Consider the following 18,974-nt stretch of genomic DNA (forward strand, 5'->3'; position numbering starts at 1 on the left):
AAAACTTCCCACACTAACCCAAGCTCACCTGCCCCTCGTGTAGATAAATCAACTCTCTACTATTTCAAGCTCACCTGCCCCTTGTGTAGATAAATCAACTCTCTACTATTTCAAGCTCTCCTGCCCCTTGGGTAGGTAAATCAATTCTCTACTATTTCAAGTTCACCTGCCCCTCGGGTAGGTAAATCAATTCTCTACTATTTTAAGCTTACCTGCCCCTCATGTAGGTAAATCAATTCTCCACTCTTTCAAGCTCACCTGCCCCTCGAGTAGGTGAATTTATGTTGTGATACATGTACATCATCAGTCCAATATCACATTTTCTCTTTAAACAACTTCTCTACTCAATAAACAAGAGGCCAAGGGTCACTACATTGAGTCAGTATCATGCTGGGATAAAGGGCTACCAAATTTGCTCCGATGAATGACCGTGACCTACTTTCAAGGTCACAGGTGTCAAATGTTTTAAGATTTTGATACAACTTTTTCTCAATAACTAAGAAACCCTTGGGTTAGATGTTGGGGCAGATGGATTGTGTTTACTATTCTGCCATGTGACAAACATAAATAAAAATTCATGAAAATCTTTTTTTTTGACAAAATTTGAAATTGAGTCACGTCATGACTGACACCTGACTACACATGTACTGTATCAGTATACACCAGAAAGATCTATATGTTTCTGATGGGAAAGCATGTACATGAAATAATTTTCTGTTTTGTCAGATTGTAACATCATTTATATGCCAGTTATTGGGATGTTAGATCAGAACTGCAAATATAGGATATGAAATTTTAATGTTTTCTGATTTATTGTTTTGGTCATTTAAGGATTGAATCTTGATTTGGTCGATTTCATGGGGTCATGAATTGAGTTGCGAAGCAGTTCATGTTGAATTTGTCTCAAGAGCAACTCAATTCATGATCCCATGAAATCGACCAAATCAAGATTCAATCCTTATATTTCAATTGCTTTTTTTTTCGAATAAAAAAGTCGGTCTAGATATTAATGTCTGGAAGCTTGTGCAAGTCCAATTGCGGAAAAGCCCGAGGAGTTCCGGATTGTGCATGTCTAGTCGGTCGAGTAAAATAGTCCGCAATATTAGGATTAAAAACAGCATTAATTTGTCAAAATAGAAGTATTTAGCATATCTGGTCTTTCATAAAATACAAGAATGCATTATAAATTTGATAATTTTAATAATTATTCCATGTTTATAACAACAATGTAGAAAAAGTGAAATCGTTTTGCGGAAGGATTTTAACCATGTATTCATACGCACTGATCAGTGTTAATCTGGTCAAATTCATGAGCAAATGAAACAGATTAAGTTTGGTAGTTTCATTGAGTCCAACTTGAGTAGAAATTGAAATATTTGCTATTAAAGTAGACAGGGTCTTAAAGTTTCAGGACTTCTTATTAATTCTTTTGTTGACATCACAATTTCCCACTGATAAAGAGTAACCAGACAAATATCTCCACTTAATTGTTGTGCACGATTTGATAAAATCTTCATTTAAACCAAATGAAACCATCTCCTAAAACAATCACAAAGGTGAAATGAATTCATCATGATATTTACAGCATAGTTTTGTTCGCAAACGTCTCTTCTGAATTGGAAATGTGTTTAAACAGAATTTTGTTGAAATCTTTTAAATTAAAAAATCTGGTTTAATCGTTATATGACTGTTACAGACATGTATCAATGTATAAAGATCTTTTATTCTTTGTAGATGAGAGTGACGCAGTGACAGCTACTGTACCATCAATAGAAAACCATGTAAGTAAATCATAAATGTGTAGGTGAACCAACAGTCAAACATCATACAAAGTAGATCATAAATGTGTAGGTGAACCAACAGTCAAACATCATACAAAGTATATCATAAATGTGTAAGTGAACCAACAGTCAAACATCATACAAAGTAGATCATAAATGTGTAAGTGAACCAACAGGCAAACATCATACAAAGTAGATCATAAATGTGTAAGTGAACCAACAGTCAAACATCATACAAAGTAGATCATAAATGTGTAAGTGAACCAACAGGCAAACATCATACAAGGTAGATCATAAATGTGTAAGTGAACCAACAGTCAAACATCATACAAAGTATATCATAAATGTGTAAGTGAACCAACAGTCAAACATCATACTAAGTATATCATAAATGTGTAAGTGAACCAACAGTCAAACATCATACTAAGTACATCATAAATGTGTAGGTGAACCAACAGTCAAACATCATACTAAGTATATCATAAATGGGTCAGTGAACCAACTGTTACTAACAGTAGAAAATTAAATTAAAAGTAGTTTTAACTTTGTCAAATGCTACATAAAATAATATGTAGATTTTATATGTAAGTAAAACTTGATTTTGTAATACTATATGTTATGAACAAAACTTTAAAATTCTGATGACATGTACCAAATTGAATGTATAAACAAGCTTTCAGTAATACCCAATGGCATATTTTCATTATTTTATCGATTTATTAAACCACATTTAAGTGTTGATTGGTTGTTTTCAGATGGGAGGGAAAGTAGTCCCTAAGAAGCCATCACCTACAGCTATAGTACCACAAAGTAAGGCATTTAAACCTGACATTACTCTGGGACAAATGTTGGGCCTGTAAATATATCTCTCCTGAGGAGTGGTATTTGATGCTTCAAGTGCACGTGGTGCAAATACCATTTCCACAGGTAGACACGGAGGATCTTGAAAGTGTTGTCATTTCATATTCAAGAGAAATTCTTATTGATACTGAGTGTACTGGGTGTTATAACACTGATAGTGTACTGGGTGTTATAACACTGATAGTGTACTGGGTGTTATAACATTGATAGTGTACTGGGTGTTATAACACAGATAGTGTACTGGGTGTTATAACACTGATAGTGTACTGGGTGTTATAGCACTGATAGTGTACTGGGTGTTATAACATTGATAGTGTACTGGGTGTTATAACATTGATAGTGTACTGGGTGTTATAACACTGATAGTGTACTGTGTGTTATAACATTGATAGTGTACTGGGTGTTATAACACTGATAGTGTACTGGGTGTTATAGCACTGATAGTGTACTGGGTGTTATAACACAGATAGTGTACTGGGTGTTATAACACAGATAGTGTACTGGGTGTTATAACACTGATAGTGTACTGGGTGTTATAGCACTGATAGTGTACTGGGTGTTATAACATTGATAGTGTACTGGGTGTTATAACATTGATAGTGTACTGGGTGTTATAACACTGATAGTGTACTGTGTGTTATAACATTGATAGTGTACTGGGTGTTATAACATTGATAGTGTACTGGGTGTTAAAACACTGATAGTGTACTGTGTGTTATAACACTGATAGTGTACTGGGTGTTATAACACTGATAGTGTACTGGGTGTTATAACACTGATAGTGTAATGTGTGTTATAACTGATAGTGTACTGGGTGTCATAACACTGATAGTGTACTGGGTGTTATAACACTGATAGTGTACTGGGTGTTATAACATTGATAGTGTACTGGGTGTTATAACATTGATAGTGTACTGGGTGTTATAACATTGATAGTGTACTGGGTGTTATAACACTGATAGTGTACTGGGTGTTATAACATTGATAGTGTACTGGGTGTTATAACACTGATAGTGTACTGGGTGTTATAACACTGATAATGTACTGGGTGTCATAACACTGATATTGTACTGGGTGTTATAACACTGATAGTGTACTGGGTGTTATAACACTGATAGTGTACTGGGTGTTATAACACTGATAGTGTACTGGGTGTTATAGTACACTGATAGTGTACTGGGTGTTATAGTACACTGATAGTGTACTGGGTGTTATAACACTGATAGTGTACTGGGTGTTATAACACTGATAGTGTACTAGGTGTTATAACATTGATAGTGTACTGGGTGTTATAACACAGATAGTGTACTGTGTGTTATAACTGATAGTGTACTGGGTGTTATAACATTGATAGTGTACTGGGTGTCATAACACTGATAGTGTACTGGGTGTTATAACACTGATAGTGTACTGTGTGTTATAACTGATAATGTACTGGGTGTTATAACATTGATAGTGTACTGGGTGTTATAACACTGATAGTGTACTGGGTGTTATAACATTGATAGTGTACTGGGTGTTATAACACTGATAGTGTACTGGGTGTTATAGTACACTGATAGTGTACTGGGTGTTATAACACTGATAGTGTACTGGGTGTTATAGTACACTGATAGTGTACTGGGTGTTATAGTACACTGATAGTGTACTGGGTGTTATAACACTGATAGTGTACTGGGTGTTATAACACTGATAGTGTACTGGGTGTTATAACACTGATAGTGTACTGGGTGTTATGGTACACTGATAGTGTACTGGGTGTTATTACACTGATAGTGTACTGGGTGTTATAACACTGATAGTGTACTGGGTGTTATAGTACACTGATAGTGTACTGGGTGTTATAGTACACTGATAGTGTACTGAGTGTTATAGTACACTGATAGTGTACTGGGTGTTATAACACTGATAGTGTACTGGGTGTTATAACACTGATAGTGTACTGGGTGTTATAACACAGATAGTGTACTGGGTGTTATAACACTGATAGTGTACTGGGTGTTATAACACTGATAGTGTACTGGGTGTTATAACACTGATAGTGTACTGGGTGTTATAACACTGATAGTGTACTGGGTGTTATAACACTGATAGTGTACTGGGTGTTATAACACTGATAGTGTAGTGGGTGTTATAGTACACTGCTAGTGTACTGGGTGTTATAGTACACTGCTAGTGTACTGGGTGTTATAACACTGCTAGTGTACTGGGTGTTATAACACTGCTAGTGTACTGGGTGTTATAACACTGCTAGTGTACTGGGTGTTATAACACTGATAGTGTACTGGGTGTTATAACACTGATAGTGTACTGGGTGTTATAACACTGCTAGTGTACTGGGTGTTATAACACTGCTAGTGTACTGGGTGTTATAACACTGATAGTGTACTGGGTGTTATAACACTGATAGTGTACTGGGTGTTATAACACTGCTAGTGTACTGGGTGTTATAACACTGATAGTGTACTGGGTGTTATAACACTGCTAGTGTACTGGGTGTTATAACACTGCTAGTGTACTGGGTGTTATAGTACACTGATAGTGTACTGGGTGTTATAACACTGATAGTGTACTGGGTGTTATAACACTGATATTGTACTGGGTGTTATAACACTGATAGTGTACTGGGTGTTATAACACTGATAGTGTACTGGGTGTTATAACACTGATAGTGTACTGGGTGTTATAACACAGATAGTGTACTGGGTGTTATAACACTGATAGTGTACTGGGTGTTATAGTACACTGATAGTGTACTGGGTGTTATAACATTGATAGTGTACTGGGTGTTATAACACTGATAGTGTACTGGGTGTTATAACACTGATAGTGTACTGGGTGTTATAACACTGATAGTGTACTGGGTGTTATAACACTGATAGTGTACTGGGTGTTATAACACTGATAGTGTACTGGGTGTTATAACATTGATAGTGTACTGGGTGTTATAACACTGATAGTGTACTGGGTGTTATAACATTGATAGTGTACTGGGTGTTATAACACTGATAGTGTACTGGGTGTTATAACACTGATAGTGTAATGGGTGTTATAACACTGATAGTGTACTGGGTGTTATAACACTGATAGTGTACTGGGTGTCATAACACTGATAGTGTACTGGGTGTTATAACACTGATAGTGTACTGGGTGTTATAACATTGATAGTGTACTCGGTGTTATAACACTGATAGTGTACTGGGTGTTATAACACTGATAGTGTACTGGGTGTTATAACACAGATAGTGTCCTGGGTGTTATAACACTGATAGTGTACTGGGTGTTATAACACTGATAGTGTACTGGGTGTTATAGTACATTGATAGTGTACTGGGTGTTATAGTACACTGATAGTGTACTGAGTGTTATAATACTGATAGTGTACTGGGTGTTATAGTACACTGATAGTGTACTGGGTGTTATAACATTGATAGTGTACTGGGTGTTATAGTACATTGATAGTGTACTGGGTGTTATAACATTGATAGTGTACTGGGTGTTATAACACTGATAGTGTACTGGGTGTCATAACACTGATAGTGTACTGGGTGTTATAACATTGATAGTGTACTGGGTGTTATAACATTGATAGTGTACTGGGTGTTATAACATTGATAGTGTACTGTGTGTTATACACTGATAACATGATATTTTACTTTCGGCTAAGTGTTAACGTGAACTATTTCTGTGATAGTAATCAGTATGTTTTGAAGTTTAGCGTGATGAATCAATTTCTAACCATGCCTCTAAATTGTTCTTGTCCTAATTATTGTTATTCCTGATAAGTAATTAATTCATGGCAAATCCTGTGTCCATATAAACTTGTACTTTGTATTAGTCTTATATCCCATACAGGCTATAAAGATATCAGGTTTTTGTCGTAAATGACACCATTTTATACTTTGACCATGGCCTGTATTCATCAAACCTGTTGCTGATGCTCAAACATGAAATCTGTGCTAAACCCATTTATCCTAAATTTTGCTCATGAGGAAAAAGCAGTTTAGCAAAAAATTGTAAACACTTGAATTCTTTCCAAAATTCCTTCAAATCATTGAAAAAGATCATATGTTAATTCAGATATCAGAATTATCACGGAATGTGAAATTGAGCATTAGTATGGTTGCATGAATATGGGTCGGCGTGTTTAATAATATGTCTTTAAATTCCAGCTATCTTATGACTTTCACTTAACATGTGTTTAAAATGGCATCAACCATATGTTACAGTACAAGAACTGACCGTTTCTGCAGGAGACAATAAAGTCATCCGGCTGCCGAAGAACAAAGTCAGTCTGAGTGCTTATGTGTTGGAACCCAAAGCCGAAGGTACATTGATTATAAATACACTGATGTATAGTTATTTACTTCATGGCCAGTCTAGATTTATCAGTAGAGCGTCGTAATAATATAGTCTCCAGATCCGAGGTGTGTGGTTTGATCCCTGAGATCACTGACCATCCATTGCTGTCATAGTTGAGTCCTTTGATTAGACATTTTACCCAAATAGCTCTGGATAGCATGCAAATGATTTCCTATATATTATTGAGTGAGTTAGCAACTAGCTTCTATATGATATTAAGTGAGGTAGCCACTAGCTACTACATGTTATTAAGTGAGGTAGCCACTAGCTACTACATGTTTTAAAGTTAGGTAGCCACTGCCTACTACATGTTATTAAGTACGGTAATCACTGGCCACTACATGTTATTAAGCGAGTTAGCTACAAATACTTCCTGCTATTTAGTGACGTTGCCACTTTCTACTACAGTGGAACTTCGTTAACTTGAACTTGCAAATATCCTGCTTAACTTGAAGTACTTCGTCAGCCCTGGGTGAATTCTTTCTTCATCCTAGTAAAAAAACTCAGAAAACTTGAATTCGGAAAACTAAAAAAAAACTTGAATAATACGAAGTGAAAATTTGGTCCAAACAATAAAAATCCTACTTGAAATGTTCAGTCAAACAATGATCGTTGGTAAACGCTGTTATTTTCTCAACATCGAACTTCCATTTTGTAATACTGAAGGTATCTGCAAACCTACTGATTATTATATGCTATTATGAGTGTTTAATAAATTAATTAAACAAATTGTCTGTAGAATCTTATAACAACAACCCTCGGTGATAATAAAAAGTACTGCTTTACTTACATCAGGTAGTTTCCCAAGGCTCTCACTGACATAATGCACACTACAGTCAACAACAGGTGTAGAAATGAAACGGTCAATGCTGCCTATTAAATCTTTAAACGACTGAAACAATAGCATAATTACTGCTGAGGTGTTCAGAGTGCACCTGTATAAACGGTCAACGCTGCCTATTAAATCTTTAAACGACTGAAACAATAGCGTAATTACTGCTGAGGTGTTCAGAGTGCACCTGTATAAACGGTCACCGCTGTCTATTAAATTGGGTAACACATCAATTCAGTAACAGTAACATTTTGTACACACATGCACAGCTCAAGCTCCAGTGTTAATACACATGGAAATGGCATGGCTATCAGTAAAACGTAAGTAGGCCTATCAAACAGTATTTTATATGTCCAATATAAATTTAAACGGTTACTTGATATGATGTTAATAAATTGTTATTCGGTTGAATTCTGTTTTATCGTTATTCCTTTTTGCAAACATGACAGGACATGACATAATATCGTTATTGAAGTGACTAAGTGAGATAGCCACTACCTATGACATGTTATACAATTGTAACATGATGTATAGTAGCCATGATCTACTGCATGTTGTTAAGTTGAGGTAGCCACTAGCTACTACATGGTGTCTCCATGTGAAGATGAGCCTGACGGTAGTGGGGTGATAAAAATAGCAAACAAAAAAAGCAGCAAAACAAAAGATATGGACAATGTTTGAAATGAGTGTATGATAGTGTGTTATACTGTCACTACATACCACAACAAGTGGCCATTTTGTTGTATTTTAATCCCTTTATGTTGTTTTGGGTCTTGAGATAAAACATTACATTTATAAGTAAGGGATCAAATTACAACAAATGAATAAATTGAAATACCTCTTAGTATTTTGGTCTATTTTACAAATTGATGCTACATTGTAAGAATTTCTTCTGTTTTGTTCAGGTGAGACGTTTAGTTACGAATGGACCCTGATTACCTCCCCTGAGGGTGCCGAGACAGGAACAATGGTCGGGAAAAACACAGATACACTTAGTCTAACAAAGGTTTGTAATCATTGGCATGATTAGTGGTATTCTATCTATAATTACACCCCGCTTTCACCGAAATGGGATTTTGATTTAGGTTTGTCTGTCCCTCCTTTCGTCTGGCATCTGTCGATCTTCTGTCCATCTGTCAGCCTTTCATGCCTTGTTTCCGTGCAATATATTCAACAAATATTAACAGATATTCTTCAAATTTAGTAACAAGGTTAATGTGTTAAGGGCTTGCATTGGCCAAGTTTGATTGCCACTTTTGCCAGGCTTTATTTGATGGAGTGATGGCCCCAAGTTCAATTGTTGTTTTCTGCTCTTTCCATGCAATAACTCCTACAAATATTCTTGATTTATGAAGAACATTGTTATTGTCGTTATATAACTCTCCAAAATATTTTCTGATAGTCTTAAAACTTAGGAACAGGATTCAATGTATTAAGGGCTCAGCCGATTTGTGATAGGGTTTTTATAATAAATTAGAATTGATTTTGCTTCATTACATGTTTTTTTTTATTTTGAAATCATGGTGTATAATACCTATACATGTATAATCACATACACATAACACACAGCGACAGTATTACATTAATGTTCATATTTTTACAATTGCATTCTCATTCACTCATAGAGTACATATATATATATTCCTACATACACACATATATCCTCACATACAACATTTTAAAACTTATTCATTGTATCAATATTCATATTCATTTATTGCTTCATTTACACCCATGCATACATACTAGTATATCCACTCTCACACTGAAACATAACATATACATAATTTAATATCATAATATCAGAGGTGTATGAGGCCATACGATGATAACTTAGCATATAGATTTCTTTTAATTTAATAGTTTGAATGTACACCTGAAATTTTAACTCTTCCATTGCAGCTCATAGCTGGCTTGTACTCCTTCAAGATCAAAGTAACTGGAAAGAATCGGGAGGGGTCAGAAATGGTCAATGTCACTGTTCTACCAGGTAAACATAGAAACCCAATTTAGTAATTGTGGCTCGATCATGAGAGCTTAAGGTTCATTGTATCTCTAACTTAATATATCATCTGCCTGTTTGCATAACCAGTCAGCAATTGATTTGAAGTCCACTAAAACTATGAGTATAATGATGGGAAAATAAGTTTATTTAAGATTGGCCAGAAAAAAAATTGCAATTTAATTTGGTATATTTCAGTTATCAGGAAAAACCGTCCACCAGTTGCAATTATAAAACCAGCGAAACAAACCATAAAAGTGCCAAACCTTGCCATCCTGGACGGCTCAGGTAAGCTGACCATGAACTTTTATTAGAGTTATCTCCCCTTCATATACACCTAGTATATATGATAAGTAGTCTGTCTTGTAGTATTTTACAAGTGTACATAATTTCGTTTATGTCTATAGTGAGTATACATGTAGATAATTAGAGTGATCTCCCCTGTATTTTCTAGTATAGATGATTTGAGTATTTTTCCCGGTATTCTCGGTGAGGATACATGTAGATGATTAGAGTGATCTCCCCTGTATTTACTGTGAGTACAGATGATTTGAGTATTTTTCCGAGTATTCTCGGTGAGTATACATGTAGATGATATAGAGTGATCTCCCCTGTATTTACTGTGAGTACAGATGATTTGAGTATTTTTCCGAGTATTCATGGTGAGTATACATGTAGATGATATAGAGTGATCTCCCCTGTATTTACTGTGAGTATAGATGATTTGAGTATTTTTCCCGGTATTCTCGGTGAGTATACATGTAGATGATATAGAGTGATCTCCCCTGTATTTACTGTGAGTATAGATGATTTGAGTATTTTTCCCGGTATTCTCGGTGAGTATACATGTAGATGATATAGAGTGATCTCCCCTGTATTAACTGTGATTATAGATGATTTGAGTATTTTTCCGAGTATTCTCTGTGAGTATACATGTAGATGATATAGAGTGATCTCCCCTGTATTTACTGTGAGTATAGATGATTTGAATATTTTTCCGAGTATTCTCGGTGAGTATACATGTAGATGATATAGAGTGATCTCCCCTGTATTTACTGTGAGTATAGATGATTTGAGTATTTTTCCCGGTATTCTCGGTGAGTATACATGTAGATGATATAGAGTGATCTCCCCTGTATTTACTGTGAGTATAGATGATTTGAGTATTTTTCCGAGTATTCTCGGTGAGTATACATGTAGATGATATAGAGTGATCTCCCCTGTATTTACTGTGAGTATAGATGATTTGAGTATTTTTCCGAGTATTCTCGGTGAGTATACATGTAGATGATATAGAGTGATCTCCCCTGTATTTACAGTAAGTACAGATGATGATAAGATTACAATGTACCACTGGGAAGAAGTGAGTGGACCAATACAGGACCAACAGTTCAAAGACAACACAGCCATTCTCAAACTCAAGAACTTAGCCCCAGGCAAATACCAGTTCAAGTAAGTACTCATAGATAAGGTGATGTCAGAAACATGGTTCAGGTATTCTAAGTACTCACAGATCAGGTGATTTACATATTACAGCAACATGTGAAGAGGTACATGTCTTGGTCTAACCTGCCTGACCACATGGGTTTATTATCTGTTACTCCAGTTTCCTCCCACAGTAAGACCCCTCACACTAATATTCCAGTAACATAGACTGTATTCATAATTTTAACTACTTAAGTAGATCAGTTTCACAAGTGATCAGAATTACATGATTATACATACATGACATACATTCATGGTCACAGGGGTAAACTAGGCTGAAATCTTCATAGGACTTCTTCTCAATAACCATGATGCCTAGGGACTTGTTATTAGGTGTGTAGCATGCTAGGCTGAAGGACTACCAAGTTTGTTCAAATGAATGACTGTGACCTACATTCAAGATCACAGGGGTCAAATAGGCTAGAATCTTCTCAACCAAGAGGCCCAGGGACCTGATATTGGGTTTGTAGCATGTGGGTGAAGGGCTACCAAGGTTGTGTAGATGAATAACCTTGACATACATTCAATGTCATAGGAGTCAAAAAGGCTAAAATCTTTATAGGACTTCTTCTCAATAACCAAGATGCCTAGGGACCTGATATTGGTTTGTAGCATGCTGGGGTGAAGGGCTACCAAGTTTGTTCAAATAAATGACCTTGACCTACATTCGGGGTCACACACAAGGGGGAGAGCGTCCTGAGGTATTTCAATGACAGTGATACCAATACATCAACAGGGTTACAGGTTTCAATGAATAACAGTTAGAGTTTGTTATCTCCAGGTTGACAGTGACCGACTCAGATGGAGCCAGGAACTCGACCGTTGCCAATGTTACGGTCATCAAAGGTGGGTCACATGTCTGTACAAATAGGAATTAAATAAAAAATGTTAATTGTAACATCTCCAGCAACAAATAAGTGACCTGTAATTTTGGTCAGTATGAATTATGCTCATTAAAAATGTGTATGAAAAATCAGTACAAAAAACCCTAGGTTATATACAGAATGTTTGTAGAGACCAACCAATTGTTTTCCCATAGACTTTAGTGTTAACGTTTTGGATTATTTCATTCAAATTCTTGAATTCAATATGACGATTATGGTTTATAACAAAAGTTTAGGGTCTGATATAACACCTAATCAAAAAAAAAAGTTGGGTCCTTCAGCTCAAATTTTCTCCAGGGTAGCCATTTTGAAAATAGGTGAATTTCGCAGTAAAAATTCTCAAAAATCGTAAATGTTTACCTGTTTACTATTATTACATGAACTTTTGGGAAAAAAAACAATCGGACTTACGAAATTTATATCAACATTTCTTATTGATAGTTACCTATCAGGCTACATATCTATTTTCTCACTTCATAACATACTGGCCAATCAGTGGCTGCCAGACATTTTATCCTTGGCTCAACGTTCTATACACAGGGGCTGTTTCAAAAATATATTTTTTCAATTGGTTGGTTGTTCCCTGTACCATATATATTCAGTAGTAAGCACAGGTTTAGTAATTATCCCATCATATACATAGTTGCTCAATATCATATTATCAGTAAATGTAATTTCATTGACCCATAACATGTGCAGCCTCTTCATCAGAGGTTATGAGTTGTGTCCCCCTGGGCTTATTACAAGATGGCTACTAACAGTAACCTATTTCTGTAATTTAGCTTTGATTACAGTTACAGTGTTGTACTTCGTTCACAGAACTAGACTACCCTCCGAAAGCCAACGCCGGGTCAGATATTATCATCCGCCTCCCACAAAACACCGTGAATCTTTGTGGAAACATGAGCACCGATGATAAAGGAATTGTATCCTACGAGTGGATTAAGTCAGCGGATGATAAACTGACAGCAGACATGTCTGTATGTATACAGTGCTGTACTTTTGTCATGCTTTTTAGACTTTTGTTTATAATTGCTACTTATACAAACTAAGAAACTCATGTGATTGATCTTGAAAATTATCACTGTAAAGCTTAATTAAGACAACTAGCCTAATACAAATCTGCTTATGACCAAGTTAAAATCTCCAATTTGTCCCACTTCCTAGTATTGGATCAAATGAAGTGTTTCCTCTGGTCCTGGGGAATTTGTTATAAACAAGTTTTACTATTAAAACTTTGTACATGTGACTTGTACCTTAGAGAAGTGACACATAGCATTGATATTTAGTCAAAATGATTCACATGAACTGTACCCAGATTAGTGACCTAATATACACCTTCATGTTAATTATTTACAGGGTGTGAGATCGGTCTGTCTTACACTGTCAAATCTTGTTATCCTCAGGGTGTGAGGTCTGTCTAACACTGTCAAATCTTGTTATCCTCAGGGTGTGAGGTCGGTCTGTCTAACACTGTCAAATCTTGTTATCCTCAGGGTGTGAGATCTGTCTAACACTGTCCAATCTTGTTATCCTCAGGGTGTGAGGTCTGTCTGTCTAACACTGTCAAATCTTGTTATCCTCAGGGTGTGAGGTCTGTCTAACACCCTGTCAAATCTTGTTATCCTCAGGGTGTGAGGTCGGTCTGTCTAACACTGTCAAATCTTGTTATCCTCAGGGTGTGAGGTCGGTCTGTCTAACACTGTCAAATCTTGTTATCCTCAGGGTGTGAGGTCGGTCTGTCTAACACTGTCAAATCTTGTTATCCTCAGGGTGTGAGGTCTGTCTAACACTGTCAAATCTTGTTATCCTCAGGGTGTGAGGTCGGTCTGTCTAACACTGTCAAATCTTGTTATCCTCAGGGTGTGAGGTCTGTCTATCTAACACTGTCAAATCTTGTTATCCTCAGGGTGTGAGATCTGTCTATCTAACACTGTCAAATCTTGTTATCCTCAGGGTGTGAGGTCGGTCTGTCTAACACTGTCAAATCTTGTTATCCTCAGGGTGTGAGGTCGGTCTGTCTAACACTGTCAAATCTTGTTATCCTCAGGGTGTGAAGTCAGTCTGTCTAACACTGTCAAATCTTGTTATCCTCAGGGTGTGAGGTCTGTCTAACACTGTCAAATCTTGTTATCCTCAGGGTGTGAAGTCAGTCTGTCTAACACTGTCAAATCTTGTTATCCTCAGGGTGTGAAGTCAGTCTGTCTAACACTGTCAAATCTTGTTATCCTCAGGGTGTGAGGTCTGTCTTACACTGTCATATCTTGTTATCCTCAGGGTGTGATCTGTCTGTCTAACACTGTCAAATCTTGTTATCCTCAGGGTGTGAGGTCTGTCTGTCTAACACTGTCAAATCTTGTTATCCTCAGGGTGTGAGGTCTGTCTGTCTAACACTGTCAAATCTTGTTATCCTCAGGGTGTGAAGTCAGTCTGTCTAACACTGTCAAATCTTGTTATCCTCAGGGTGTGAGGTCGGTCTGTCTAACACTGTCAAATCTTGTTATCCTCAGGGTGTGAGGTCGGTCTGTCTAACACTGTCAAATCTTGTTATCCTCAGGGTGTGAGGTCTGTCTATCTAACACTGTCAAATCTTGTTATCCTCAGGGTGTGAGATCTGTCTATCTAACACTGTCAAATCTTGTTATCCTCAGGGTGTGAGGTCGGTCTGTCTAACACTGTCAAATCTTGTTATCCTCAGGGTGTGAGGTCGGTCTGTCTAACACTGTCAAATCTTGTTATCCTCAGGGTGTGAGGTCTGTCTAACACTGTCAAATCTTGTTATCCTCAGGGTATGAGGTCTGTCTAACACTGTCAAATCTTGTTATCCTCAGGGTGTGAGGTCTGTCTATCTAACACTGTCAAATCTTGTTATCCTCAGGGTGTGAGGTCTGTCTAACACTGTCAAATCTTGTTATCCTCAGGGTGTGAGGTCTGTCTATCTAACACTGTCAAATCTTGTTATCCTCAGGGTGTGAAGTCAGTCTGTCTAACACTGTCAAATCTTGTTATCCTCAGGGTGTGAGGTCTGTCTATCTAACACTGTCAAATCTTGTTATCCTCAGGGTGTGAGGTCTGTCTAACACTGTCAAATCTTGTTATCCTCAGGGTGTGAGGTCTGTCTTACACTGTCAAATCTTGTTATCCTCAGGGTGTGTGATCTGTCTGTCTAACACTATCAAATCTTGTTTATCCTCAGGGTGTGAGTTCTGTCTGTCTAACACTGTCAAATCTTGTTATCCTCAGGGTGTGAGGTCTGTCTGTCTAACACTGTCAAATCTTATTATCCTCAGGGTGTGAGGTCGGTCTGTCTAACACTGTCAAATCTTGTTATCCTCAGGGTGTGAGGTCTGTCTAACACTGTCAAATCTTGTTTATCCTCAGGGTGTGAGGTCTGTCTGTCTAAAACTGTCAAATCTTGTTATCCTCAGGATGTGAGGTCTGTCTAACACTGTCAAATCTTGTTATCCTCAGGATGTGAGGTCTGTCTAACACTGTCAAATCTTGTTATCCTCAGAGTGTGAGGTCTGTCTGTCTAACTCTGTCAAATCTTGTTATCCTCAGGGTGTGAGGTCTGTCTGTCTAACACTGTCAAATCTTGTTATCCTCAGGGTGTGAGGTCGGTCTGTCTAACACTGTCAAATCTTGTTATCCTCAGGGTGTGAGGTCGGTCTGTCTAACACTGTCAAATCTTGTTATCCTCAGGGTATGAGGTCGGTCTGTCTTACACTGTCAAATCTTGTTATCCTCAGGGTGTGAGGTCGGTCTGTCTAACACCGTCAAATCTTGTTATTCTCAGGGTGTGAGGTCTGTCTGTCTAACACTGTCAAATCTTGTTATCCTCAGGGTGTGAAGTCAGTCTGTCTAACACTGTCAAATCTTGTTATCCTCAGGGTGTGAGGTCTGTCTGTCTAACACTGTCAAGTCTTGTTATCCTCAGGGTGTGAGGTCTGTCTTACACTGTCAAATCTTGTTATCCTCACCGTGTGAGGTCTGTCTTACACTGTCAAATCTTGTTATCCTCAGGGTGTGAGGTCTGTCTGTCTAACACTGTCAAATCTTGTTATCCTCAGGGTGTGAGGTCGGTCTGTCTAACACTGTCAAATCTTGTTATCCTCAGGGTGTGAGGTCTGTCTTACACTGTCAAATCTTGTTATCCTCACGGTGTGAGGTCTGTCTTACACTGTCAAATCTTGTTATCCTCAGGGTGTGAGGTCGGTCTGTCTAACACTGTCAAATTTTGTTATCCTCAGGGTGTGAGATCGGTCTGTCTAACACTGTCAAATCTTGTTATCCTCAGGGTGTGAGGTCTGTCTAACACTGTCAAATCTTGTTATCCTCAGGGTGTGAGGTCTGTCTGTCTAACACTGTCAAATCTTGTTATCCTCAGGGTGTGAGGTCTGTCTAACACTGTCAAATCTTGTTATCCTCAGGGTGTGAGGTCTGTCTGTCTAACACTGTCAAATCTTGTTATCCTCAGGGTGTGAGGTCGGTCTGTCTAACACTGTCAAATCTTGTTATCCTCAGGGTGTGAGGTCTGTCTAACACTGTCAAATCTTGTTATCCTCAGGGTGTGAGGTCTGTCTGTCTAACACTGTCAAATCTTGTTATCCTCAGGGTGTGTGATCTGTCTGTCTAACACTATCAAATCTTGTTATCCTCAGGGTGTGAGGTCTGTCTGTCTAACACTGTCAAATCTTGTTATCCTCAGGGTGTGAGGTCGGTCTGTCTAACACTGTCAAATCTTGTTATCCTCAGGGTGTGAGGTCTGTCTAACACTGTCAAATCTTGTTACCCTCAGGGTGTGAGGTCTGTCTTACACTGTCAAATCTTGTTATCCTCAGGATGTGAGGTCTGTCTAACACTGTTAAATCTTGTTATCCTCAGGGTGTGAGGTCTGTCTAACACTGTCAAATCTTGTTATCCTCAGGGTGTGAGGTCTGTCTGTCTAACACTGTCAAATCTTGTTATCCCCAGGGTGTGAGGTCGGTCTGTCTAACACTGTCAAATCTTGTTATCCCCAGGGTGTGAGGTCGGTCTGTCTAACACTGTCAAATCTACAGGAGGGAGACTATGCCTTTACTCTCAAGGTCACAGACACAGCTCAGCAAACCTCCTCCGCCGATGTCAATGTTTTTGTGAAAGCAGGTGAGAGGCCTTATCCTATTGTTTATAATATACAGTCAAACCTGTCGTAATTTATCTCCCAAGGGAGGTAATAAATGATGTCGCAAATGACAGGTGGTCTCTTAATCCAGGTTCAGGTAACTTGTATATTGAATATCATTGAAAGTGAAAAATATGTTCACATATGAGAGGGAGTCGCTTAGTTCAGGTGGTCACTAAGGCTGACTTGACTGTATTTGTATGAGTTAATTATTTTCTTTGATCAGAAAAAATTAAGTGTTCCAAACCTGAACATTTCAAATTGGACAAATGCATCACATCTTATTCACACAGTCTTATTAGGAGTAAATTTGTACTACCAATTAGTACGTAGAAAATTTAAAAGCCCTTGTAGTCAGTGATAGTCAGTGATACTGTTCTAGATAGGGAGAGAGACAAAATATCAACCATTTTTACTAGAACTTGCATAAGTTTGATCAAGGCTGTTACATCAAAATCTAAAAATCCTGGATGGACTCCAGAAATAAAGAAATCGTTTGTATAGTGAGTGGTTTGTATAGTGAGTGGTTTGTATAGTGAGTGGTTTGTATAGTGAGTGGTTTGTATAGTGAGTGGTTTGTATAGTGAGTGGTTTGTATAGTGAGTGGTTTGTATAGTGAGTGGTTTGTATAGTGGGTGGTTTGTATAGTGAGTGGTTTGTATAGTGAGTGGTTTGTATAGTGAGTGGTTTGTATAGTGAGTGGTTTGTATAGTGAGTGGTTTGTATAGTGAGTGGTTTGTATAGTGAGTGGTTTGTATAGTGAGTGGTGAGTGGTTTGTATAGTGAGTGGTGAGTGGTTTGTATAGTGAGTGGTTTGTATAGTGAGTGGTTTGTATAGTGAGTGGTTTGTATAGTGAGTGGTTTGTATAGTGAGTGGTTTGTATAGTGAGTGCATGGTTTGTATAGTGAGTGGTTTGTATAGTGAGTGGTTTGTATAGTGAGTGGTTAGGGGATGTGGTCTATTATATGGTATAGTTTGAATTAAATCACTTCTTTTTAGTGACTCCGTATGACGAACCTTGAATCTGTTGGATATTTTCCTTGAAAAGCTCTTACATTAACCAATGTTCGTATTTCATTGTAACAATTCCTGGTTGATTACAGAGGTGAACAAGCCGCCCGTGGCTGTGACTGGGTTCCGTAAGACGGTGAATCTTCCCCTTGACTACATCGTGTTGGACGGCAGTAAGAGCTCGGACGACAAGGCTATTACAAACTACCAATGGATGATGATCAAGTAGGTCTACTGAGTACCCACCTCCCCAAAAATATTAACATCAATGCATTGTCTTTCCTCTAGTTGTCTTATAATTTGCAGGGTTCCTGGACTTACAGGAATACGCGGTAATGATCAGGGTTCCTTGACATACAGGAATACGCGGTAATGATCAGGGTTCCTGGACATACAGGAATACGTGGTAATGATCAGGGTTCCTGGACATACAGGAATACGCGGTAATGGTCAGGGTTCCTTGACATACAGGAATACGCGGTAATGGTCAGGGTTCCTTGACATACAGGAATACGCGGTAATGATCAGGGTTCCTGGACATACAGGAATACGCGGTAATGGTCAGGGTTCCTTGACATACAGGAATACGCG

The 18,974-nt window shown here is 37.8% G+C and overlaps 1 protein-coding gene across 1 annotated transcript; it reads left to right on the forward strand.

Annotated features, from left to right (window-relative positions):
* Positions 1–1,734: 1,734 nt before the first annotated feature.
* LOC117321053 (dyslexia-associated protein KIAA0319-like protein) lies at positions 1,735–18,608 on the forward strand (the record flags this gene model as incomplete). The annotated part of the gene is made up of 11 exons (XM_033875535.1): positions 1,735–1,781; positions 2,537–2,591; positions 6,872–6,970; positions 8,742–8,842; positions 9,739–9,826; positions 10,037–10,126; positions 11,158–11,290; positions 12,105–12,169; positions 13,027–13,187; positions 17,229–17,352; positions 18,476–18,608. Coding segments are annotated over 11 exons (1,096 nt in total), but the record flags the coding sequence as incomplete, so codon positions are not given.
* Positions 18,609–18,974: the final 366 nt, after the last annotated feature.

Source organism: Pecten maximus, unplaced genomic scaffold (genome assembly GCF_902652985.1).
Source record: "Pecten maximus unplaced genomic scaffold, xPecMax1.1, whole genome shotgun sequence".
Classification (NCBI taxonomy): domain Eukaryota; kingdom Metazoa; phylum Mollusca; class Bivalvia; order Pectinida; family Pectinidae; genus Pecten; species Pecten maximus.